We start from the raw sequence: 25,540 nt of genomic DNA, 5'->3' as shown, positions 1-25,540 counted from the left end.
CAAAGTTCAAGTTTCCGATTTGTACCAGGCCCGTATTAAGACAATGTGGTGCCCCTGGGCACTATACCTCAAAGGCCCCCCCCCCCCTTACCCGTGCTGTCCTCCGGTCAAAAACATTAGACATAATCAAGGGGATTTCTGTAATGTAATTTACTATTTACTAACTTACACAACTACATGTAGGCATACGAGCAGTGAGCGATATACAAATATCTCATTTTAAAATGTTGAAATGAAAAAGATTTTGATTTATTTATTATTATGGTGACATCAGTGTTCACAAAATGAATAATGCATGGTCTTTCAACAATTTCAAGTAAATAATATAACAATTTATGAAAAATGTATTTTTAAAGCATGTGTCATGTGGAGCCCCCCCCCCCCCCCCACCATGGTTGGTGCCCCTGGGTACCGGCCCACTGGCCCCTTATGGATAATCCGGCCCTGTTTGCACGCATTGTTCAAATGCTTGTTCCAGAAGGCCAGAGGGTTGAAAACACATTAGAAAGGAAATTAAAGCTGCACATCTGGTTTTGTTTGCACATGTAAAGCCCAGCGGATCGTCGTGTTTTGGGACGTCTGGGTCTGATCGGGCCTGATCAGGCCAGGCGAAGGTGACCCCCCCCCCCCCCATCCCTCCCTCCTCGCCCCCTTTAAAAATCAAAACAGCGTGTGATCGGATTTCACGCTCTTTTATCCTTTAACTAGCCTGATAACAGGGACGGAAAAAGCAATGATGAGCTTGTGTACACGTGAGTAAAAGCTCTCCATCGTCCCTTAGCAGAGCGTCCATTAGGCTCGGACCCCTTCCCAGGTTGCCCGGCGATTGAGTAAACACGGCGTGTTTGACCGACCCGGCACGCAAATATTTGTTTTAGGAAGCTGCCCTCGTCCGACACGCGACACGCGTCTGCTGAGGTATATATACAGAGACGATGCTGCTGGACCACTGAGGCCCATCAGCTCACAGAGATTCATCTGTGACCCAGACCCTCGTTTCTAGGACACACGCTGAACACAGCCAAAGCGTCAGGGTGGCAAAGCACTTCCGGACGTGTTCAACGCTTCACATGGTCCTCTGTCTTGTGAATTCCCACTTCTCATCAGGGCCTCTGGTCTCTGCAGGTTTGGGAGGCGACATGGCCACGGGGGTCATCAGGAACTTCCACATCCAGGCCCCGACTCCGGCCTTCTTCCCCACTTTCCTGGACTCTCCGCGCGACAAGGATGAGGGCCGTCAGCCGAGGGAGAAGCCGCAGGAAAGAGAAGACGACGAAGATCAAGAGGAGGAGGAGGAGGAGGACGAGGAGGAGGAGGAAGACGAATGTTTGGAGCCGTTCGTTTTGAATCCAGCTCAGACCGCGGTGGACGTGACCAATCAGCTGCTCAGGTTCGCGGAGCTCATCAGCCGTGACGTCCAGCGGTATTTTGGCCGCTGCTGCGAGGACCGGGAAGCCTGCGACATGTACGACGACTCTGTCTCCGTGGTGACCAGCGGCCGTCTGCGTTACTACGACGACCTGCTGAGAATCGCGGGCGCGGGGACCCCAGAGGGGCCGGCGAGCGGTCCGGAGGCCCCGGACGACCGTCCTGGACTCGGCGTGCCAAAGGGCGGCAGCGGCTTGGGGCCTCTGGCCGAGCTGTTCAACCACCGGGTTCTGAGTCAGGTCAGAGGTCAGCCCATGATCCACAGGCACCTGCCGCTCAGTTTCTGGACAGAGCCGGTTCCTCGCTGCCCTCTGGTCGGCTTCGGCGGCCCGCCGGACGTCACGCAGGCGAGCGGCAGCACTCAGGCCGACGGACACGTCAACCCGCCGCCGCACCACAGCATCGCCAGCAGCAGCGAGCTGGACTTCAGCGACCTGCTGGCTTACTGGGATCCAAACCCGGAGTTTCCTCACGCGCTCATGGAGGACGTTCACACAGAGATGAGCGCGCAGCAGCTGCCCGGAGCCGGCATCTGAGACCTTTGCAGCTTTTAAAGAAACAGCGAATTTTCTGTTTGTGCTCAGACGGGGAAAATGTGTTAAAAGCTCCAAGAGTGTTTGAATTAGCGAAGTGTCTTAAAATCAAGCGGAGCACTATGACGAAAGCAGTGAGGCTCCATTTGTAAAAGTAAAACCTGTTGTGCTCTTTTTGGCATTAAGACAGCAAATTTTACTATGCTGCTTAAAAAATTAAAAGTTCAGAGACTTTGAACTATTTCTGATTTCTTGATTTTGAAATGCAGGTCATTTGTATTCTGAACTGAGGGTGAACGTCTTACTTGATACACTGCAAAAACACAACTAAAAATGAAGAAAATGTTCTTAAAATGTGTGTATGTTTCCTTGGTTTGAGCAGGCAAATAAGATGATCTGCCAATACAATAAGATTTTTGCACTTAAAATGGGAACAATTCATCTCCATCATCTTATTTCAAGTGCAGTAGATCTAATTATCTCATTTTAGGGGTCAAAATACTTGTTCCATTGGCAGATAATCTTATTTACCTGCTCAAATCTAGGACACAAACATTATTTTTGGGAACATTTTACTTATTTTGAGATCCATTTTTGCAGTTTAGTGAGTTGAGGTCTACCTGAGCGCACAGCTGGTACCAGGATCCGCTCCGCTGACGGGTGTGAGCAGGTGAAACAGCAAGACACCTGCTGGCTCTTCAGCTAAAGCTTTAAAAGAGTTCAAAGAGCTTCAAATGCATTAAACGACTTTCTAACGCAGAACTGTTCAAAGTTCCTGACTTTGTCCGTGTTTACCTGTGTTTGGGCTGAAGTTTATCCATTTTTTATTTTATTTTATTTATTTATTTTTTACTTTGACTGCTTGTTCATTCGTAATTTTTCCTCTCTGATCGTATCTGATAGACCAGCGTGAAGTAGTGCTTAGTGTGAAGAGGAGGAGAGGAGCTGAAGGTTTTATGCATCTAACAGCTTTACGCATCTAGAGACTGAAACGCTCTTCTTTGCGACAATTCAAGCCCAGGAAAGAAAGCCCACAGCATGATGGCACCCCCGCCGTGTTTTAGCATGGGGGTCGGTGTGATCAGTTTGATGTGCAGAGTTGGTTGCTCTCTCTCTCTCTCACACAGCATTTTCAATGCAGGGCAAAATGTTTAATTTTGATCTGATCTCAGTATAACTTACCTAACTTGTGGCAAACCAGAATCAGGACACCGTATTGCTTCCTTCTTGCTACCCTGTCACACAGAGCCACGGCTGTTGATCGTTTGCCTGGTGGACAGGATTCTCCTGTCTGAGCGGTCGATCTCTTAGCTGCTTCTGTGATCTCTGTGATTAATGCTCTTCTTTCCCGGCCTGTCAGGTGAGGTGGACGGCCACGCATCGCTAGTTTCACAGTTGTACTTCTCTCCATTTCCACAGGATAAATCGAACAGGTCTCTATGTGATGTTTATAGCTTTAGACATTGTTTTATAACCCTAACCCTGAATTAAACTTCTCCACAACCCTATCCATAACCTGTGTGGCGTTTTCCTCGGTCTTCGTGATTCTTTTTGTCAAACAAAGTCTCCATAAATATAAAAACAGGAAATATGTTGATGTCTGTGGTTGTAATGTGAACAAATGTGAAACTAGGGAAGCCGGTGTTAGTATCGTTTTTCACGAGGCACAGTGAGGCCAAACTTAATCTGAATCATCAGCAGGACCTGCCGTTATTTTTCCTGCATCCAGCTTCATGTCATTGTTTGAACTGTGAACATAATATGATGTGTGAACGGTGAGCTGGTTTTCCTCCCGTCTCCGTCACGGGGACTGTTTTTAGGAAAATGAGGTTCTGATAAGCACCAGGAAGTAGTTACTTAATAAAAAAAAGTGTTCAAATGCAAATATCTGTTCAGGATCTAATTGCAAACATGGCAACAAAATAGGGGAAAAAAAAGCTGTGAAATATATCAAATCTAATGAGTTCAGACCTAAAAAACGTTTTTGAACCAAATCTATTGCTTCACATGGCGTTACACGATTGGCCCCAAAGGGCCCTCGGCAGGCGCGGCCTCTGATTGGACGAGAGAGAAGGCCAGTCACATTCTGACACACACTCTCCGTCTTAGATAAATAAACGTAGGAACTTTCTGGGACGCATGTTTTGCAGGTTTCCTCACACCTGAGCCGAGGTGACAGAGCAGGTCGCACACACAGACATGAGGACGCACAAGCTTTTATCCATCGCTCTGCTGGGCCTGCTGCTGCTGCTGCTGCTGGGGGCCTCCAGCATCCAGGCCGCAGACCCCGATGGGGACCCCGAGGAGGCAGCAGAGGCACGGGGGGACGCATCGGCGGAGACGTCAGAGGACACCTCGGAGGAGACGGACGAGGAGCCAAAGAAGGAGAAGACAACCGAGATAGAAGAAGAGAAAGACGTTTTGGTTCTGCACATCAACAACTTTGACAGAGCTCTCAGCGAGAATAAGTATTTACTGGTTGAGTTCTGTAAGTAGAAATATTATTCCTTTTCCTATTAGGATTAAAAACAAGTTTAAAAAGTAAAGAGGCAGATTTTTGTTCGGGATGTGGTGTTTTAGAGAAAGCTGACATAACATATGTTATATTTGTGCTGAGTTTTTTAAGACAAAAACATTCATTTGAAGACGTGTGGATCTAAAGGGAAAATCACTGAAAGACAAAAGCATATGTGAATGTTAAGCATGAGCATTTCTGGCAATATCTGAAATATCTATATTAATAAAATTAAACAGGCGGCAAAGATAACCACGAGAAATCACCAAGCGTTACATCTTATTATCGTGTACTAGTGGGGGAACGTTATAAGTTGTCCTCCAGTATTTTCCACTCTGAGATACTGAGAAACAAATGGAGAAATGTCTCCACACGTGTGCTGTCATGTCCAGATGTTGTCCTGCTGCAACTCTCCCACACCTGAGCTCAGCAGCACAACAGCAGAGCTCCCCACGCGGAAATGAAGGGAGCGAAGGGGATGAAGGCCGAGCTCAACCGCCTCTGCTGCTATCAGCATCTAATTTCCCTGGGGAACGAGTGAACGAGTGATAGCAACAGGACAGATAACGGTTCCAGCCGATGGATGTCCACTCAACGCGTGCATTGTGCTGCGTTAAAGAGACTTTCTGTGTGCGTTTGTTTTCAAGACGCTCCCTGGTGCGGCCACTGCAAGCAGTTCGAGCCGGTTTACGCCGAGGCCGCGGAGAAGCTGAAGGACGAAGAGGCGGGGATGCGCCTGGCCAAAGTGGACGCCATCGAGGAGAGGGAGCTGGCCGACGAGTTTGACATCGGCAGCTTTCCCACTCTGAAGATGTTCGTCGGTGGAGACCGGCAGAAGCCTGTGGACTACACTGGTAGGGGCACAGACACTTTGATCTCTGACCAATAACCCAGAGTTAACGTTCAACCACCGCAAGTCCTTTTTAGTTCATCCATCTGGCACAAATTCATGACAAAACACTTTCAAATCGTATCCAGGATAACAGAATACATTCCATCCAGTTATGAAACAGTCAAATTCAGTTGACGCTGACCCGCGTGTGCATTCCGTGACAGAGATAAATAATGCGATAATGCAAATTTAATGGCTGCAATAACTGCATGCATAAAGGCACAATCCCAGATTAAGTAGAGCAAAAACCAGCAGGCTGAGTGAAGAGGTCGCTGTGTGCTCCGGCAGCTGAAGCCTGCAGCAGTTTATCTAAAGAGGTGGTTCAAGATAACCTAAGACACTAAGATCTTCCATCTGACCCTCTGACCCAAATGTGGCCCATTTCAGTCCTTCGGGGCTGGTGTCCTGCATGTTTCTGATCAGCTAAAACATGCAGTAGTTTTACTAGTTCTACTAGTTGAGTTTACTGCTTAGTCAATTAAACAAGGGGGCAATGAAAGCACAAACGGCTAATATATTGACTAGTTTTAAGGACAGTTTCTAAATATTTAACATTTATACCATAAATATGCATCACCGTTATCATGATTAGGTTGACTTTGGAAAAGGATCTCCAGAGCCCACATCTGCTGGTTTAGGCAAGGCAAGTTTATTTATATAGCACGTTACAGTAACAAGACAATTTAAAGTGCAGTACATAGAATATGAAAAAAGAAAACAGTACAGAGGAAAGCACATTTCAGTGGAATAGTAGCAGCAGGTTAAGATATAAGACAAGTTGGACTACAAACTCCAACAATAAAGGGGCTATAAGTAAGATTTTTACTGTAAAATCAACCTAAATCATTCCCACTTGTCACCCAGAAATAACATTCCCTATAAATAATCAGTCCTCTCCATCAATGATGTCTTAGTCAGAGTTTTCTCCTATCAAACCTAGAGGTAGGGTCCGCAAGTATTTCTGTTCAGAGTGCAGCCCGTGTTTACTTCCTGGTTCCTCAGCCAATCACATGAGAGTTCCCAGGGTTCCTAACACAGAGCGCAGCATTTGGTATTTTATTTTGGCAAAAGAGCAGCAGCCTGTAAACATAGAAGCCAGTAAGAGAAGCGGACCAGAAATAGAACAGAATACATTATATATCCTGTGTTAGTAAAAGTTCACAACAGCAACACACCGTTTAAAAACGGCATATTAGATTGTTGTGATTGGAAAGCTGTTGTACCGATTTGAGCCACAAGGTGTCAGTATCAATTGTAGCTCCTATAGCATTCAAAGGCAACTCTAAACAAATAGGTTTTCACCTTCGATTTAAAGAAACTCAGGGATTCAGCTAGTTTACTGTCTTCTGAGACCAAATGCTGCTTCTTCATGTTTGGTTCTGGTTCTGGGAATGCAGAGCAGATTTGAGTCAGAAGACCTTAGTGGTCTTGAGGGTTGATACCTTGACAACAAGTCAATCATGTATTTGGGTGCTAAGCCATTGAGTGATTTATAGACTAACAGGAGCATTTTAAAGTCTATTCCCTGAGATGCAGGGAGCCAGTATAGGGACTTTAGAACTGCGGTGAAACTTTGTGCTGTAAAGACTCCAACTTTGGGAACCGCTGTTCAAGATGTTTCCTCTGTTGCAGCAGAAATGGCTGAAAGGGTTGTATTACCTCTTTAGTAAACCATCACTCAAGTTCTGAGACACGCTAATGACTTCAGGCCAGCCTCTAATCATGTGTCTAACCATATCCAGTTCATTTGATTAATTAGTCTAATGCTCCACTGAAACAGGGGAATTACCTGCAGCAGATGGTAGCGCGCATATATTATTTAATATCTGTGAAGGAAGATTAGAAACACAAAGGTGGTTTTTAAACAGATAAATATACTGAAAGTTGATCTTCTTTTTTTTCTTCGAGTATAGAGTTACAAATGAAGTCAAATTAAATCCATCAGGATTAAACAACACATTATAATGATCGTTGTGAGGGATCTTTAAACTGACGTGGACATCTTTGTTCAATGCTTTACAGTAAATGCTGTAAAGTGATTAATATGTAATTAAAAAGAGATGTTAGATGAGAAAATATTTTGTTTTATAGTTGATTTATTCCTGCTCCACAGAATCAAATGGGATGCCTCACCCCTCAGCTTGAACTCTTGGGTTGGGGTTAAGGATGAGGGACAAGGGGAGAAATAGGTTCCTCCATGTGTGTTGAACCAGGGCGACCTTCTGAATCCTTTTAAACACATATTTGGGTGTAAATCCTTCTACTTAATAAAATAATATTACATTAAATGTAAATCGAATGCCCCATTATTCTGAAGATTTCTCTAAAGTGTGCGGTTATACTTTATTTTCCAAACATATAATTACAACAAACAACATGTTTTGGGAGTCATGTCTGTGGTACTCACCTTGGCCAATTTCTCTAAACAAATATCTCTGTCTATTATACATATTTCCATACATGCATCTCTTGTCTGTCTCTGATTTCCAGGTAAAAGATCAGTAGTAGGAATAATTCAGTGGATGAAGCGTCGCGCCGGTCCCGCTACGTCAAATCTCGATTCTGTGGACTCTGCGGCAAAGTTCATCGCCGCCCACAACATCTCTGTTGTTGGATTCTTCAACGTAGGTTTTCCTGCTGTGTTTTCGCCGCACTCAGCATCTTCCTCTTCCATGTTTAAAATATCTGTGCGGTTTCATCTCGTTCCTTTCCTCAGAGCCTGGAAAGCGAGTCTGCCAAGGTGTTCGAGGAGGCCGCTTATGATTTGACGGACGTTGAGTTTGGAGTTACTTCAACTCCTGAAGTGTTTCAGAAGTACGAGGTGAAATCAGACTCTGTGGTGCTCTTCAAAAAGGTACGAGGTACATATATTGCTTGGCAACCATGTTGGTGTTAAAATCCCCCAAATGTGCCTGCAACTATGATTATTTATATAACATTATGAAAGCAGCACAGATTCTAGATAAGCCCGGTACAGCAGGCTGGCAGAGAAAAAGAAGAATTCTTTAAGGATTTTATTGAGACATAAACAGATACTTATACGCTCTTTTGCTTCAAAAGATTAATCTTCTGCTTGGCACCACTTAAAATATATCATTACATTTTGAAACTAAACTAATACACAAGGAAAAATCACAAATATCTGTTGAAGCATGAAAGTAACAAACGGATGAAAAGTGAGCCTAGAAAGGAGCTGAAAGGCGATGAAGAGTGATTGTATCACAGAGCCCTCCAAGGGGTGCTGAAGTCTCACAAATATGCATTTTAAATTGAACAATCAGCTTTAAAATATTAATTAATATTAGTCATGTAAAACATTTTGGCACTAAAATATGCTGAATGTCAAAATTGTGTCTGAATTTCACACATCAGTTTTACAGGAATGCCATAAAAAGAAAAATGAATTGTAATTGCTGACATTTCTTCTAAATGTAAAGTGTTAAAATCACACATATATTCTTACTATTATTACTAATTAATCTCCAGTCAATTGTTTTTTAAAGTCTAAATACATTTATATTAGTTTGGTAATGCCTGCTCTCGTGTTTCCGCCAGTTTGATGACGGCAGAGAAGACTACATTTGGTCAAAAGAAGAGAAACTAGACATGTCCAACCTGACCTCTTTCATCAAGGAGAGCAGCCTGGAGCTCATCATCCCATTCAGCTCTGAGGTAACGCGTGAAGGCTCATCAACGTGAAATCGGAAATACAAATTTGAACTTATAATAAAGGCATTCCTGCTGTCAGGTAGCAGACAAGATCTTCACGTCTCGCATCCGCCTGCACAGCCTGCTCTTCATCAACTCCACGGTGGCGAGTCAGGCGGAGCTGCTGGAGGAGGCCAAACCCATCGCCAAAGAGTTTAAGGGCAAGGTAAAAACCTGGGCGTGTTGATCGATTAATCGATTATGTTGCACAGAAATAACTCGCTTTTCCACAAAGTGTGTTGGAGACACGAGTTCTCGCTGGAGACAAAGAGATCAGCACATAACAAGACACACTTTGTTTTACGATGGAGCTTCAGTGATTGTTTCACGAAGTAACTGAGAACACCACTTCCTGTGTGTGTCACCTAGATGCTGTTCATTGTAATTAATGTGACCGAGGCCTTGTCACATGTGCTAAATTATTTCGGAGTGTCAGAAAGCGACGCACCGACTGCAAGGCTCATCAACATGGAAACACAGAAGAAGTTCAGCATTCCCTCTGGAAGTCTAACGGCAGATTCGCTACGGCGGCTGTGTCAGGAGGTTGTTGACGGCAGTGCAAAGGTAAAGCAGGCCCACTCGTTAAATGCGGCCATTTGTCAGGATCGAACCCAATAACCCGTCCTGTTTTTTTACTCCAGCCGTACTATCGTTCTGAGGAGATCCCGGAGGACTGGGACAAAGAACCAGTGAAAGTCCTGGTGGGCAAGAATTTTGAATCTGTGGCTCTGGACCCGACCAAAAACGTCTTTGTTGAGTTTTGTAAGTCCTTCTGCGCCGCATTTTCCTCTTCCTTGTGTAATTAAGGTTTTTTTAAAAACTGTGCCTTAATATTTGGTAACATTTGGTAATGCCAAACAAGTTTGTTAAAAGGAGAGCCACCTCTCATTAAGATAACATAAGATAAGTCTTTATCGATCTCACATTGGAGAAATTCACTTGTCACATCGGCTCAATAGTCAGTCAATAGTCAGGAGTAGGAAAGGGTGCATCAATTATATACAGTGGATCAAAAAGAAAATGAGAAAAACATAAGAATATAAAAAAATACAAAAGAAATCATCCAATTCATTAATTGGATGAACACATTCCTGTGACCTCATCATCATTTTAAAGTGAAATTAGGAGCGAAAAATCCCCAAAGATGGTCGTTTTAAACCTAATTATACAAACGAATTTCAAATTATACAAACCTTTAGATACATACTTATAATTGTAAATTTTAACCTGCTCCATGCAATGAATGGAAGATCAAATTTATTCATGTTGCACATATTCAAACAACTCCTTGCTGTCCCAGTTTGCTGTACAGTGTAAGTAGAAACACGGAACAATAACATTAGATAAACACAGCACATGGATACAAGTGGATAAAAAGAGGGGAAAATTGTAATACAGTTACCTAGAAATAAATAGATAATAATAATAATAATAATAATAATCCGTATTCCTAACAACTGCCACATATACTATAGTTGTGAATCTAAGTTTATATATAAAATTTTTGTTAATTTTATTCATTACTTTAATGAATATTTTGTTTTATATGTTGTTATTTTGTACTTTCTTTAAATTGACATTATTTTTATTCTATACTTTAGGTTTAAGGCTAATTATTATTTACGTTTGGTCAAATAAATCATACTATCTTATTTTTCACGCGCCAAGTGTAGCTTTAGGGACTAAACTGAACGTGTGACCACAGAATACCACTGGGTGGCGCACTGGAGCAACAGAGAAGTGTTTTTTTTTTAGAAGCGATGGGAAGCGAAACGTCTTCAGCTTCAGAATAGAAGTCCAGTTTTTTTTTTTTAACCTTCTTTGGATTGATCATGACCTGAATGACGGAGAATATTCACCAACGTGTGTTTTAGAAGCGCATCACTTTGCACTACCGCCGATGGCCACTAGGGGCTGACTTGTGTTTTGGTACAAATTTGTTGTCTTATTGATTAAAAAGTATGTAGAGTTTTTTCAATATTACTCATAATTTTCTGTCCATCCATCCATCCATCCATCCATCCATCCATCCATCCATCCATCCATCCTCTCTCAGTGGGATGTGAGCAGATCACCCCCCGACCAGAATCCTAAGCCTCAGATGAATTATTTTGATGCAGAGAACCAGTGACTCTACTCCATGATAAAACTGCCTTCTCTAAAGCAGAGCCTGGCCTGAAAACCCTACAGTGGAAGCTGCTTGTATTCGGCTGAAATGTGTGTTTATTTAGTTAATTTCTCTGTAATAGAGAGCATCAAATATTCCAAAGAAATGGCTGTAGTGACTTGAACATTATAAATTCTTGTTATTCTGTCTGCAGTGGCCTTGGCTCCCCTAACCTCCTGTTTCTATTTGCGTAGATGCTCCATGGTGTGGACACTGCAAGGAACTGGCTCCTATTTGGGACCAGCTGGCACAGAAATATGCAGACCATGACAACATCATCATAGCCAAGATGGACGCCACCGCCAACGAAGTGGAGTCGCTGGTCATATCTGGATTCCCAACTATCAAATATTTCCCAGCTGAGGGCAAAGAGGTACAAACGCTCGGCTCGCCGCGGCGATGCGGATGAAACCAAGTGGACGACCTTTTCATTTCCTGCTTTCTCTCAGGTGGTCGACTACACTGGAAATCGGGACCTGGAGACATTTTCCAAGTTCCTGGATAATGGAGGAGTTTTACCAGAAGAGGATAGCGGCGAGGATGACGACGGTGACGATGAAGATGATGGTGAGGAGGATTCAGATGCTGAAAAAGAGGACGACACTGATGACCAGAGCAAGGTTAGCTTTTATTTTAATACCTCTTTAACCTTATTTAGTCATTTTACAGACACAAGCACAGTTTTCTCTTTCTTTTTCTGTTCCTCAGGAAGTAGACGAGTCTGCAGAGGTTCCTGCCAACAAGACATCCAAAGACGAGCTGTAATCATGCTGAACGCCAATTAAGATCAAGCTATCTCCCTCCAGTTTTCTTAATAAAAGTGATACAACTTGTAAATTCTTGCCTCTGCGCTCATGATTATTATGAGGGGTAAGCCAGTCAGTTAAAATTTAATTTGAAACCTTGACGGTAAAGACGGAAGTTGGATTAAAGGAAAGAAACACAACTGTTTATTCTCCTTATCAGAGTAACAGTTTTGTGATAATGTGGGACAATAGACCCAACAAAAAGCTGCACAGTTTTTTAAGAACCGAAGACTTAATGTGGAATGGTTGATGAAACAAAGGCATCATGAAGGCCAGTGAATGTAGCAGGCACGTCAGGGAAAAAGCGTTTAAAGCAGAAAGAAGTTCTAGAACAACATCCCACCAGAACATCACCAGAAACGTGAAGGAGTACTGAACAACTACAAACCTACCAAACATGGCTGTAAATTGGACAGACCTGGAAAGGAGAGCGTTAATCAGAGATACACCCAACAGGCCCACAGTAACTCTGGAGGAGCTGCTGAGGTCCACAGCTCAGGTGGGAGAATCAGTCCAAAGGACAGCTATGAGTCGGGCACTCTGCAAACCCGGTCCCTAAAGTTGCGTTTACACACGACATTTGGAGTGAGCGCTGTACATCTCGTCCCCACATAAAAGAGCTTTCAGGATCGTATTAACGTTCCGCGACGCGAAGGAAACGTTTAGAGCGATGCGACTGCCATGATTTGGGCAAATACAGCAAAGCAAAACTGCGAATAGAGCGAAGTTCGAGTTAAAAAAATCGGAACTTTTCTGTCAATTTGCGTCACGTCAAGTCTCCTTCTCATCCATTTATTTAAGCACAAAAATGTTTTTTATATGTTGCATATTTAGAGAGTACAGTTAGGAAATATTTCTATGGAGCAATGATGGATTTAATGACTGAAGACGCCTGCAGTTGGTGTCTCGGTGGGACATCCGTCCCCTGAGGGGCAGCAGGTCCTCATGCTGGTTCCTGGAAATGGAAGTGTAAGGTAGTGAGGTCAAGGGTCAGCAAGGTGAACCGAAGAAACCGCCTCAGTCACAGTTCCAGCTTCTGAAGACTTTTATTTTCAACCGGATTCTGAACATTTCTCTCTCTTCTCTGAGCTTCCAACAGCTCTGTTTTATAATCAAGTGGAAACACACCTGACACCAAACCACACCAAACCACAATTAAACAGGGAAAAGGAAAAACATATGAAAACTAAATAGAAAAACAAAAAAAAAATTATTAATCTAATTTAGAAACTCCTCTATATAATAAAATGGTCTGCAAAATAAACCATGTAATACAACAGAAGTCAAAAAGTTACTTTAAAGAAATAGCAATACTCCTAAAGAAACCCTCTAATTGGTAGCATCCAGCAAGACAATCAGTGACATCACTCAGACACTTAAGCAGGAAGTACTGGGCCGGCCCCTCCCATACTCCTGCAGATCTACAAGGGACAAACAATGGTGAGTAAAAAGGTAAACAAATATGAATATACTTTGAAACCAAATAAACAAATTCAACCAATAATCCTGGAGTAGCTTTAACCTAAACATATAGATGGAAACGGCAACACAAACAAACCCAGGATAGTAAGTGGAGCAGAGCTGCAAACTAATGTTTAAATTTAAGCAATATGGCCATCTACAGAAAGTAAATGAATCAGAAATAAGAATAAGGGACAAATGGTGAACACGAACTGAACCACTTTGTCACAGGAAGTACCGCTGGAAACCACCGTCCTCTTAATGCAGCTACAGGTGGAGGTACTCGCCGAACCGGGTGCGTCTCTGGAGGATCTGGCTGGGGGGGGGGGGGGGGGAAATGGCTGCGCTGTTAGGTGAAATGTCAAGCGTCCCACAGCTGGCGAAAAAATTTCCCCTGGATCACATTAGGTGTGAATGTATCTTTAGAAGGGCAAGAGGAAAAGAAACCCCCTGTTGAGGAGGTCAAAAATCTGTTTTCACACAGACCATACAACCAGAGCTACATGTGGAACACTTTAGGCTGGGATGGCCTAGTCAAAGTCCAGGCATGATTCCAATTAAGACTTAAAGAGTATCTTTACAAACTCTAGCAATCTAATCTGAATGATCTGAAGGAATATTTCTAAGATGAATGGGCAAAAATCTCAAAGCTGTTAGAGACTTACACTTCGAAGAGTTTCAGCTGTACTTTCTATAGTTGTACCAAGTGCTGACTCAGAATGCAAATGCACACTAGATAGTACAAATATTTGTTTGAATATATGAAAACAATGTATAGTCTTACCTCCATTTGTAAATCAAAGGGTGCGTTTTACCAGCAGCTTTTCATGAAGACACATTTTTTTCTCTCTGTTTTTTTTAAAATGGTAACATTTACACCGACCGACAGGTAGAAAATTTCCTTTCAGTCCGAGCTACCATCTGAAAACCTGCCGTTCGGTGGACGATCAGCTGCAGGATGAAGCGTCAGGTTCTGTGTCCCGTCAATGACTCACAAGTCTGTAATTTCTTTTTCCAAAATTGCAAAAGTCTCTGAAGAGCACTGACAAGTATTTGCTGATGTTGGCCCGTCTGGCAGCTGGAATGTTACACAACAAGGGAAAACTAACTGCTTCCCTCTCAGTTAAACATTTTTAATCTGAGTTTGCTATTTTTAATTGTACTGTATTTTTATCCGATGCCATGAATTTGCCCTCGCTCTACGGTCTTGTGGTCCTGTTTTCTGTTTTTATATTTTTACCCTAATCTGAATCGGCATGCTTCCAGTCGCCTATCGCTTTGCTACACTTAAATTCCCCCACAGGATATTTGTTATTTTATCCTCTATTTATATTACAGTTTCTTGTTTCCAAAACAATAAATAAAAAATACAAATAAAATAAAGTGATAATAATAAAACATGACAAAAAAATCCTAACCAGTGCCAACATAAGCACATTTTTGCAGGATTTAGCTGCAGAAAACTTTCTCTTAGATGTTTTAAATTCATATCTAGATAAGATAAGATAAGATAGTCTTTATTGATCTCACAATGGAGAAATTCACTCGTCACATCAGCTCATACAAGAAGGTGCAGAGTAGGGGAGGTGCATTCAGTTATATACAGTGAATCTTCATATATACAATGGATCAAAAAGAATACCAAAAAATACAAAAAAGGAAATAGGAATGGGCAAATGATGTCTTATTTACATTCTTAGTGGTCTATATATATATATATATATATATATATATATATATATATATATATATATATATATATATATATATATATATATATATATAAACATATCTATATACTTAAATATATACATATATCTATGCGCCTACATACATGCGTACCTACGCGTATATATGTGCATATACATTGTATACATTTGTACATACATACATACATGTGTACTGATTTATGTTCAGGTGTTGATAGCAGCAGAAGTCACTACATCAGGATTATTGCACGGGTTGTAGGACAGTGTATTAATTAGATTATTGCACATTAGTTATTGCACATTACTTATTACAGTTATGGTCACAGTTACAGTGCAGCATTGTAAATCATTGTAAAATCTGATAGCAAATATCTGAACATATTTGTCATGTTCAACTAACAATTCTTAAAATATAACTCAGTACTAGGTTCTAAATGCGTCAGAGATAGGCTGAACTACAACGATAGGCTGTATTTGTTGAACTGGGTGAAAGAAGGAAGCTCTCAGTGTAACCCAGATGCTTTACCGCCACAGACACAACGGTTTTATTTACAAACGCACATCTAGCCGTATTTTCCTGCCTAGATGTGCCCGTGTGTCTATATATAGAGCGAGCAGGTGAGGGCCTCAGGTGAGCCGGCTGTCTCCGCCCAGGGGAAACCAGGACGGCTGGTTTCACTGTGTGACAAGTGAAATGTTTCTAATTCCTGGAGGGAAACAGGTCCGACAGGCAGTGATGTCACGGCTCTTATCAACATGGTACGCATTTCCTTCTCCCAGCCATGTCTTCAGTCAGGCCTACTCCTTTGTCTGAGGTAAGTCCACCGCTCTTAGAAATCCTCCGTCTTCCTGTATTAATTGCGGATCAGAACCCTGTGGGTGTGTATGTTGGTTTGGACCCGGTGCTTTGGGTGGATGTGTGAGGAGTGGAGTTAGGATCACATTCAGTGGACAGGGCTCAGATGCGTCTTGTTTACTTAAGAACGGAGCCCCGAGTGAGCTGAAGTAACCTGGCTGTATTCAACAGGTACATTTAAAAGGCTGATTCTGTTGGTTTAGAAGATCATCTGCATCGTTTTTGGTCACTCACGTTCATCTTTATTGCTTTATTCTCAAGGGCGGATAAATAATTAACAATCGTTTAAAGAAAAGTGCCATTTTTTTTAAATAGACTTCATCTCCAAATCTGTTAGATTTCATTAAAACATCTCGTTTTCAAATTATTACCAATATGAAGTAGGTATAAAATGTTCCTCTAATTCATGTTTGGGCTATTTAAAAAACAACAACTGAGTATATCTGTCACTTTAAGTCTGTTGGGCAAGCTGAGAGAGGTAAACTCACGGTTAAAAACACACCCTCTCATTGTTTAGCAGCCTGGGGGAGGAGACGGTGCTTCCACAGCTCAATCAGAGCTCCACACTCAGATACTGCATTAACTTTGAATTGTAAAGACCTACACAGCTCATTAAGCACCCACATTGTTCCCAACAGACTTACTATTGCTAGTATCAACATGTGTGCTCGGTCCAATTGAACAAACTGGCCTTCTGTTCTGACTAAAGCAGCAACAAGCCTAGGAAATGTTAAATAAAACCTTGTTTTTTACAATGTTTTATCATCATGATTATTGCAATATGTGTTTTGCACTGTTGAGCAGTTTTCTTAAATCATGCCTTGTTTCTTCAGTTTTTGCTTCCAGGATACCCGAGTTTCTTTTAAGCATTTAAAATCGTCTGGAGCGATGTGTTTCCAGAGTTTATAAGGGGCTTTTAAAATTTCTGATCCTTTTTTAATTTAATATCTGCCCAGTTTTAAAGGATTTTTTTTCTTTTTTCTTTGTTAAGACTTCACTCTGTCTGTCACAAAAAGGCTCCTATTAACTGAAGGATCAGCCCCATTGTGTCCCCACAGCCTGTTGGTCATTCTGGCCTTTCCCTATTCCAAACCTTAGCAGCCATGATGTTTCTCATACCTGACTTTTTTATTTTATTTGGTATGAAAAGGAGATTTCTGCAACTAGAGCATATCGACCATGTCTGATTAAATAACCTCTTTGACAGCACATAATTTGAGTCATGGGTGTCCAAAATGTGGCCTGGGGCTCATTTCCGGCCCTCTGAAGGATTTTGCTCGGCCTCCAACTGCAATTCAAGAAGGAAGGCTAGGGCTGCAACAATTAGTCGACGTAATAGACATCAATTATGAAAAAAATTAGTTTAAAAATATATAAACATTGCTGTTTTAGGATGCAAGTTATTGATTAATAAGTTAATCTAAAGTTGACTGATCTTATAGATTGACTAACAATTAATTAATAAGCGTCCATTTTCTTAAAAACCTGAGTTTTCTCTTGTATCAAGAGGCTCTTTCCATAACATGAAGGTCTATTTCTTTTTACAAGAGGGAGATCATTATATTTTAACAATTTATTGTCCCACTTGTACTAAATAGTGACTGAATAAACGCAACTTGTGGTTTTGTCACACATGTATAAACTTGAGCATATTTATAAAATATACCAAAACAGGAACCTATTAGATTAGTGAATACAAGCAAATATATTGAATAGAATAAAATACATGCAACATTAAAAATCCCCACGAAATCTCTGCTTCGCAAAGCTGCACCGCTGAATGGGAGCTATTTAACCGACAACTTAAGGAGCTAGTTGAGTAAGGAGCTAAAAAGTATATCTAAAAACAGAACCGCATAAAGAGCGTTTTTTAATGTCGTCATTAAACAGTAAAAAAAATAAAAATAAAATCCCACACGACTCTGTTTGGAAAGCTTCATGTTGGGTGCGCCACTATATGCATGTTTAGTATATTAAGAAGCAGATCTGGGGAAAAAAATAATGACAAATTTATCATTTATGTTTCCATTTTTATATGTTAAAAATAGATTTTTGTTAACCTGGTTAGCCAGATTGATAATGTGTAGCGTTCTCTGTCCTGCACATTACCATTCTGGCTCTGCTCCCATCGAATCCGTTCAGGGAAAGGAGGGACAGTAAGCGGAGCTTTCCAAGCTGATTGGCCAAAGCAGCACTTAGTGCCCGCCTACCAAAGGTTGGTTTTAGCCAATCACGGCATCAAGAGAGAATGTCAAGCAGGAGGTGTCATGAAAACAACAGCTTCTAGTCAAGTCACTTCTTGCTGATCTTCTTTAAAGATAAACTCGTGAATTCTTACAAAACAGATGCGATAGCAGCAGCTAGTGCTTGCTTTGGTTCTGCTTCCGTCACAGCTGGTATGTCCCAACTTAAACCATAATACTGTAATGTGATATGCCGACCTGTTTTTGAGTTGGTCCTCCAACGGTTGAGAGTGAGACAAGATGGATTTTTGTGTGTTTGTGAACACACACATACTGCAAGAATTGAGCTTGCAGGCAATGTTAGATTTTTGTTGACCCTCAAGTAATCTCTAATTGACATTATTAATTTAATTTCACCTTTATTTATACAAGTAAATCTCCTTGAGACAAGAGTTCTCAGTTCTCACTTTCAACAGAGACCTGTTTGGGGGAGTGGTGGCCTGGTGGTTAGAGCATTGTGCTTGGGTCTCAGAGGTTCTGAGCTCAACTCCCACAGTCTGCCACTCTGGGTCCCTGAGCAAGACCCTTAACCCCACACTGCTCCCCGGGCGCCGCACAGTGGCAGCCCACTGCTCCCCAAGGGGATGGGTTAAATGCAGAAGTGAATCTCTCCATTGTGAGATCAATAAAGTTTAAATTATTATTATTTCAAATTTATTGTTCATGTAAAACAATGACATGTTAAGGCATATTATAGCCAGTAAAATAAATTAATGAAGAACAGGAACAGCAAGCCAATGATGTTTCTTTTTCTCTACTGTCCTTAAATTTTTTTTTAAAAACCTTTTGTTCAATTAAGCTGCATGGCTTCAGGTCCTGCCACAGTTTGCTCCAAGCAGCATTGTCAGAAAATGGTTCTGATCACATTCTGTCAAAGGGAATGGAAAATGTTGGTCTTAACTGTACATGAAGTTTGAGTATTTTATTAACACTTGTCAAATACTGCCAACGGAAATAAACATATATATGCAAGGTTTTATATGTAATTTTCTGGAATGTAATGGGAACTCTGGGAAATTAAATGGAGGGAAAAAAAGGAGAACTGACCTGCAGATGCGTATTATTTAATGACAACTGTTGAAAAGAATACATTTTATGTTGTAACTTTATGCATGTTATTGCCAGCAGTCAAAATGATAACATCTGCTAATTTTTCGTGTTCTAATATGTAACGAATATCAAAGATAAGATGGTTGGACACATGATCGACTGAGGGATGATGCGTCTTACTATTACTATTACGTCTTACTATTACTATTACTTTCAGGTCCAGCGTCAGGCCTATGTTGTTTCCTGCAAACGTTAAGGATAGATTCAAGTCATCTGCTGCAGGTTTTTCTGGTGTCCTCCAATTTTCTACTTTACTCTTTTTGAGCACACACGGTACAGTGACGCTTTCGTGCTCCGACACAAACACTAGACATAAAATAAGGGAAAAAGCAGCACAGCTTCCAGAGAACCTGGAGAGCCACTGATTTAATTCACTTCAGGAAAGTCGAAGAACATCTGGCTTCTTGGCCTCATCACTAACATTATTACCCTGAAGCCATACAACAACAACAGCTGTTTACATTCAATCAAGCTTACCCAATAATAAAACCAAAAAAGTAATCACAACCAATGATAATAGAGAATGAAGTCATGGAAATAATTTTTTTTATGCAAGTCTCTTAGAGGAACCATCAGCAGAGCCTCACACCTTCATTCCTGGGACAGCTCTCTAACAAACCAACAAACATTGAAGATGTTCTTTTAGGTAAACAAGGAGAAGAATTTCAGAACTACCCCAAAGACCTAATAAGGAGTCATCTCTAACCTTTCTTTGCTGCTGGTCTTTCCTCTTTCTAAGCAGGGGCCTGTTTGACTGGGTGATTTGCTGATGGAACCACCTTCATACGAGGAGGCCAGTCGCCACCTTTCTGTTCAGCTCGCAGGAGACCCGACCCAACCATCTCCTCCTTCCTACACCTCCGGCCAGTCCCCATCGACGCCTCCTCCGACCTATGTAGAGGCCGGTAAGATGTCTGACCCCCCGTTTTCAGATAACATAACAGTTTTCAGGATATTCTCTTAGGTAAAAAATGCGGAGGCAAATTTTAACATTAATTATCTTCCAGTCATATCAAAGCTTTTCTCAATGGCTTCATTTTACAAGACAAACTTCTACTTTCTACATGACCTAATCAGAGATGCACTAATTACAGCTGTTTAGGCTACATCTAATTTCTGATTGTTAGTCACTTTTACTTGTACAATTTTTATTTTAGCCGGTTTTAATTGCAATAGTTTACAGCATGCATCATTTTCTGGATTTCAGACCAATTAAAGATGCTTTAACATTTTCTGCACACCTGCAGGCAACAGAGCTTTCCGTCTCTTTGTCCTGCGGTGACCCCAATGCATGCAGACCTACTGAGTTCCTCCTGTCTTTGCAACTTTCTTTCTTTATGCAATTCAGAAGATGTAGATCAGTGGTGTCCCAACTTTTTGTCAAAATCCAGTGGAAATCACTTGTGGGCGACACTGCTGCTCTTGGTGAATTGTTGTCGCTCCTTTGGGACGTCTCTCAGTCTTTATCTCAAAAATATCGGTCAGCTGAGCCACTGCAACAGGAACATGCTCAGATACAGTACGTTAGCACAGATATGAATCTTTAAAGTAACTGTTAGATAATAATAGTGGATAAACCGCCTCGTGAAGATCAAGGGACACAGCAGACAGGTGAGAGGCAAAGACATGGAGACACTTAAAAATGTTGAAAATGCCACTTTGCTTTGCTCTGTTCAGTCCATAATCTGAAGATGGAAACAGTGGAAAGCAGAGGCAAGCAGAGAAAGCATTAATCAGGGAAGCTAAACGTTTGTCCCTTTTCTGGACTCGTGCAGCATACACCATGTCTAGATCTTGTAGACGGCGTCCTACAGTCCCATGTGCTGACCTCACCACCCATGCTAAATCCTTCCTCTCCTGTGCCGTGCAGCTCTCTTTCCCAAACTTCACGTAGATAAGTGACTAGAAGAAGGCCACTTAATAAAATATATAGATTACAGTTTGCAGTTTGGAAACCAGCCATGTACGAAACGAAACTCATCAAACATGAGGAAGGAGGAAAAGTTTAATGGTTTATCGTAAATTAAGAATTAAAGGGGAGGCGCTCATAAGCTGTTTAGCTTCAGCCGGCACCCTTTTCATCTTTGTAACTACTTATGATTTAAATTTGAATCTAATAAATGTATTTGAATTTTGATGAATTGTTGTCTGACATTTAATCATAAAATTTTTGTTCAAGATCATATAATAATAATAATAATAATAATAATAATAATAATAATAATATAATTTATTTAAAAGGTGCCTTTCTAGACACTCAAGGTCACCCTACAAAAGGATGAAAAAAAAACACAATGTCAGAAACAAAGTCAAAACACAGAATAAAAACCATTAAAAAAGTACAAAGGCTGGGACAGGGAAATTTATATTAAAGAGAATAGGCCATCTTAAACAGATGAGTTTTAAGTTGTGATTTGAAATGGAAAACTGAGTCCGTGTTTCTAAGTAGGAAACATATAAACTACTAAACAAGGTGTTCTGGTCAGATGGGCCCAACCTTTTTACCTGCTGGCTCAATGCAACTAAATGCTAACACTGCAAATCATCCTGAATGCATAATTCCAACAGTAAAAACATAGTAGTGGCAGCATCATGCTGTGGGAATTCTTTAGACCAGGTGGGAATGGGAAGCTGATGAAAGTTATTGGGAAGATAGAAAATAAGGAGCAATAATGGAAGAAAACGTCCATCTTCTGTCATGCTTATACCTGTTCGGGTCGTGAGGCATGCTGGTGCCAATTTCCAGCATTCAATGGGCAAAAAGGCGGGGTACACCCAGGACAGGTCACCAGGGAACACAGACACACACTCACACCTAAACAACAAAAAAATCCTTTGACGTTTGTGACAGAAATGTGAGAAATCGGGAATATGTTCAAGGTGTAAATTTGCAACTATCATGGTTTGGTTTAGGCAAGGCAAATTTATTTGTATAGCACATTTCAAAGTACAACGCAGAGTGCTTTACATGAATAAAACGTGGGAAAACAAAAACAGAATAAAAGCAAGTAAAAAAAATTCACAAAAACAACAACAGTTGGAATAAAATGTTGGAAAATTGAAACAAAATAAAACACAAGAAAATGATAACTTAAAGCAAATATTAATGATTTTAAAAACAGCTGGATTACAGACATAAACCAATGATGTTTCAGTTAACAGTTTAACCAGGTTTAACAGTCAAAGGCAATCCTAAACAAATGTGTTTTTAAGGAGGACCCAAGTTCAGGATGAGGTATTAGCAAAAAAGAAAGGCTTAATGATTATTTAAAAACCTTTAGAAATAGTCCTCAATTGGAGGAAGAGGATGGCAGGAGGCATTGGCCCATGGGTGAACCCAGCAAGGGAAAGAGAAAACCATACAGCTTTAATGCAGGGGAGAAGTGGGGAGAAGGTCGAAGCTCATTTCTCTTCCATTTAAGGGCTGAGAGTAATAACACAATTGAGCTGAGGAGAGAAAAGCAATGAACTGAAGGGGAAACATAGGAAATATGAGAAAATGTGCATGGATTCACTAACTAATCCACAAAATAACTAATATTAACAATCACTCAAGGATAAATACTCAAGGAAAGCACGATCTAGGAAACTTGAACAGATCAAAACACATTCACAAAACAAAATCAAATCGTCACAGTATATCGTTAACACCATCACTCATGGACATGTTTTCCCTCATCTCCTTTAAGGATGTTAAGGACCACAGACCTTTTTTATTTTTGTGCTGAAAATAAAATCAGCTTTCTTTTACCCCAAGGTGGTTTTAATTTGTATTTTTTTAAAGCAAACTTTTAAATGAAGTTCCTCTTTTCTCTTAACAGTTCACCCGAATGCCTTTCCTGTCCTGACTCTACCCACCGGGGAAACCGCTGTGGTCCCGCCACCTGGAGTCACAGTCCATCCTCTTACACAAAGTATTCAGTTTAATTTCAAACACTGTTCGCTACGTGCTTCCTAGTTCCTTGTGCGTATTTGACTCTCTTTCTTTCATTTTTTTTTAATGGCAGTTGATGAAAGAGCAGCCAGAAGTCACAGAGCTCCGTCTGTAGTGGTTGTGTCTCAGCCACAGCCAGTTCCCATCCACGTGGCAAGTCTGAGAGACTCTCCTGGTTTTGTTCGCTGTCCTCACTGCCAGCAGCTCGTCACCAGCAATGTCAAGTATGTGGCTGGGAGCTCTGCGTGGTGCACCTGTGTCATTCTTGGGTTGCTGGGGTGAGAGCAGAACACGCACACTCACACATGGAGGAGATACTATGGTGCTAATAATGTTGGATCTAAACGCTCTCCGTCTGTGTTTCAGGTTGATCTGCGGTTTCTGTCTTATTCCACTTTGCATGAAGAGCATGCAAGATGCACATCACTCTTGTCCAAACTGCGGCAAAAAACTGCACATTTATGAAAGATGACACGCCGTCAAGATCCATAAAGATGCTGCTTTCCCCCGTCAGCTCAGGATCTTGATAAATATTTATGTCACAATGTTGGTAAATGAATTTTTGAGATGTAAGTGCAGCTTGCTGTGACAGACTTGACGTTCCTCCATGTCTACCTTGATCTGTCACTCAGACTAAGGGTAGCGTCTCTTTGAAAAGGAAAAGCCACCTTTAAAATGTAATGTGAGAGGCAAGAAACATGACATCTTATTGATTACCTCTGCTGGAGCAAGGCACCAACCCCCTCCGCGACCCCGCATGGATAAGCAGGTATAGACAATAACTGGATGGACGGATGGTTACCAAACAGTTGATACAGGTTGATGTGTTACATATTTTAAGGTATTTTTCATAAGCATTTCTACATTATTTATAGTTGAAATGTTACAGGTGTTTTAGATGAACACTTAGTGCACTTTTCATGTTTTCTAAAGATTCCTGAAGTGATTATAAATGAAAGGCAATGATGAGAAAAGACCATGTTGAGTGCAGATCGAGCAAGCTTTACAAAACTTCAGACTGTGAGATTGAAGGAATATTTCTGTAATTTGTCATATTTAATTTTTCTGTTGTTTGTTTCAAAAGTTTGGCAATTTTTTTTTTTTTTTTTGGGGTTCTGTGAAATGGTTTGAGGAGTCAGTATGTTACATTCAGTTGCTGGTATTCGGAGTGGCTACAGGAAGAAGCTATGACTTAAACTAACAGAGTAACAAAGTGAGTCCAGTGCCAAAGGGAATTTTTGTCAATCCAGAAAAGATATGTTTGAAAACAATTTTATGATTATTTATGGCAAAATAAGTTTTGTTTAAGATGGTTATTTACTGAAAACTGTGTTAGCCTAAAGTCAGTTGGCCACAGCGGTCCAGTTAAAGAGAAAATAGCCAGGAATGCTTCACATATGCCATTTTCTAGCATGCGTCATGCGAGGAATGTTGTTGGTGAGTGACCCTTCACACGGGACCAAAGGCATTTTCACACCACAGCTTTTTAGTCCACTTTGAACAAGAGTGGCCCAGAGTGTAATTCCTCATATAGACCATTTTGTTTGGGTAGGTGTGAAAGCTTATCCAAACCCTGGTGCCAAACAAACACACAGACTCTGGGCTGTACCCTGCACTCTGGTGCAGTTGGACATCTTGCTGAGTGCAGAGTGAACCAAACCAAATGAAGCTGTGAAGTGTTGCTGTGATAGCAACCTAAGATTCAACTACAACAATAGAAATAGAGATTTCAGCAGGAACTTAGAGGGGTCTTCTGGGTTGCATCATTTCACTCCCCACTGTCCCCGATTAAGTGTGAGAGTTCCCTGACTGATTTTGATAGAATAGAATAACACAAATTTGTCAGTCCCTGGTGAAGGGACTGACACACACACTTCCAAATTGCAGATATGTATGATATCTGTGTCTTTTCTTTGCAAAAGCCAAGAAGTGAAAATGTAGTTTGAGCACAGCAGGGTCACGACTGCTGCCATTTGAGTCCTCTCTATGTTAATAACGTCCTATGCTTGGCTTATTGAATAGCAATAGCTCGAATTGCTGCAAAGTATTGGGGACTGGAGTTATTTGAAGATGTAAGAAGTTGACTTTGGAAGGCAGCAGAGTCTGATTAGCTACTAGCTTGACTCTTGGTTGAAATCACTTGATGTCTGTCCAAACACAGTTTGTTCAAATATTTTC

At 41.1% G+C, this 25,540-nt stretch overlaps 3 protein-coding genes across 8 annotated transcripts; all 3 read left to right on the top strand.

Annotated features, from left to right (window-relative positions):
• Nucleotides 1-968: 968 nt before the first annotated feature.
• Nucleotides 969-1,964, top strand: LOC118563067 (protein PERCC1). Its single transcript, XM_036136675.1, has one exon. The coding sequence runs from the start codon at nucleotides 1,071-1,073 to the stop codon at nucleotides 1,962-1,964; it is 894 nt and encodes a 297-aa protein (XP_035992568.1). The 5' UTR covers nucleotides 969-1,070.
• Nucleotides 1,965-4,091: 2,127 nt separating this feature from the next.
• On the top strand, nucleotides 4,092-12,080 carry pdia2 (protein disulfide isomerase family A, member 2). The gene is made up of 11 exons (XM_012873857.3): nucleotides 4,092-4,449; nucleotides 5,124-5,330; nucleotides 7,859-7,992; nucleotides 8,085-8,222; nucleotides 8,924-9,040; nucleotides 9,117-9,242; nucleotides 9,446-9,640; nucleotides 9,718-9,838; nucleotides 11,438-11,616; nucleotides 11,693-11,863; nucleotides 11,952-12,080. The coding sequence occupies exons 1-11, from the start codon at nucleotides 4,161-4,163 to the stop codon at nucleotides 12,006-12,008; spliced, it is 1,734 nt and encodes a 577-aa protein (XP_012729311.2). The 5' UTR covers nucleotides 4,092-4,160; the 3' UTR covers nucleotides 12,009-12,080.
• A 1,283-nt stretch (nucleotides 12,081-13,363) lies between these two features.
• On the top strand, nucleotides 13,364-25,240 carry si:dkeyp-75b4.8 (lipopolysaccharide-induced tumor necrosis factor-alpha factor homolog). 6 transcript variants are annotated; one of them, XM_036137459.1, is made up of 5 exons: nucleotides 13,364-13,489; nucleotides 20,171-20,333; nucleotides 23,250-23,342; nucleotides 23,436-23,640; nucleotides 23,729-25,240. In XM_036137459.1, exons 2-5 carry the CDS (start codon nucleotides 20,198-20,200, stop codon nucleotides 23,832-23,834), a joined length of 540 nt encoding a protein of 179 aa, XP_035993352.1. In that variant the 5' UTR covers nucleotides 13,364-13,489; nucleotides 20,171-20,197; the 3' UTR covers nucleotides 23,835-25,240. The 6 variants fall into 6 exon arrangements, with proteins under 6 accessions (XP_035993352.1, XP_012729316.2, XP_012729314.2 ...); XM_012873862.3 differs by lacking the exon at nucleotides 13,364-13,489 and adding an exon at nucleotides 15,929-16,034; XM_012873860.3 differs by lacking the exon at nucleotides 13,364-13,489 and adding an exon at nucleotides 15,934-16,034 and having other exon boundaries at nucleotides 20,168-20,333.
• The last annotated feature ends 300 nt before the right edge of the window (nucleotides 25,241-25,540 follow it).

This window comes from Fundulus heteroclitus, chromosome 5 (assembly GCF_011125445.2).
Source record: "Fundulus heteroclitus isolate FHET01 chromosome 5, MU-UCD_Fhet_4.1, whole genome shotgun sequence".
Classification (NCBI taxonomy): domain Eukaryota; kingdom Metazoa; phylum Chordata; class Actinopteri; order Cyprinodontiformes; family Fundulidae; genus Fundulus; species Fundulus heteroclitus.
The sequence above is the reverse complement of the archived record's forward strand: the minus strand, read 5'-3'. Positions and strand labels throughout refer to the sequence as shown.

What these genes read in the sequence shown, in the direction of transcription:
- LOC118563067 (XM_036136675.1), top strand. Translation starts at nt 1,071, where the DNA reads ATGGTCCTCTGTCTTGTGAATTCCCACTTCTCATCAGGGCCTCTGGTC.
- pdia2 (XM_012873857.3), top strand. Translation starts at nt 4,161, where the DNA reads ATGAGGACGCACAAGCTTTTATCCATCGCTCTGCTGGGCCTGCTGCTG. An exon ending in GAAGCCTGTGGACTACACTG is followed by an intron (nt 5,331 to 7,858) that starts GTAGGGGCACAG and finishes TCTGATTTCCAG; the next exon opens with GTAAAAGATCAGTAGTAGGA. An exon ending in CTGTTGTTGGATTCTTCAAC is followed by an intron (nt 7,993 to 8,084) that starts GTAGGTTTTCCT and finishes TCCTTTCCTCAG; the next exon opens with AGCCTGGAAAGCGAGTCTGC.
- si:dkeyp-75b4.8 (XM_036137459.1), top strand. Translation starts at nt 20,198, where the DNA reads ATGGAACCACCTTCATACGAGGAGGCCAGTCGCCACCTTTCTGTTCAG. An exon ending in TCCGACCTATGTAGAGGCCG is followed by an intron (nt 20,334 to 23,249) that starts GTAAGATGTCTG and finishes TTCTCTTAACAG; the next exon opens with TTCACCCGAATGCCTTTCCT. An exon ending in GTCATTCTTGGGTTGCTGGG is followed by an intron (nt 23,641 to 23,728) that starts GTGAGAGCAGAA and finishes TCTGTGTTTCAG; the next exon opens with GTTGATCTGCGGTTTCTGTC.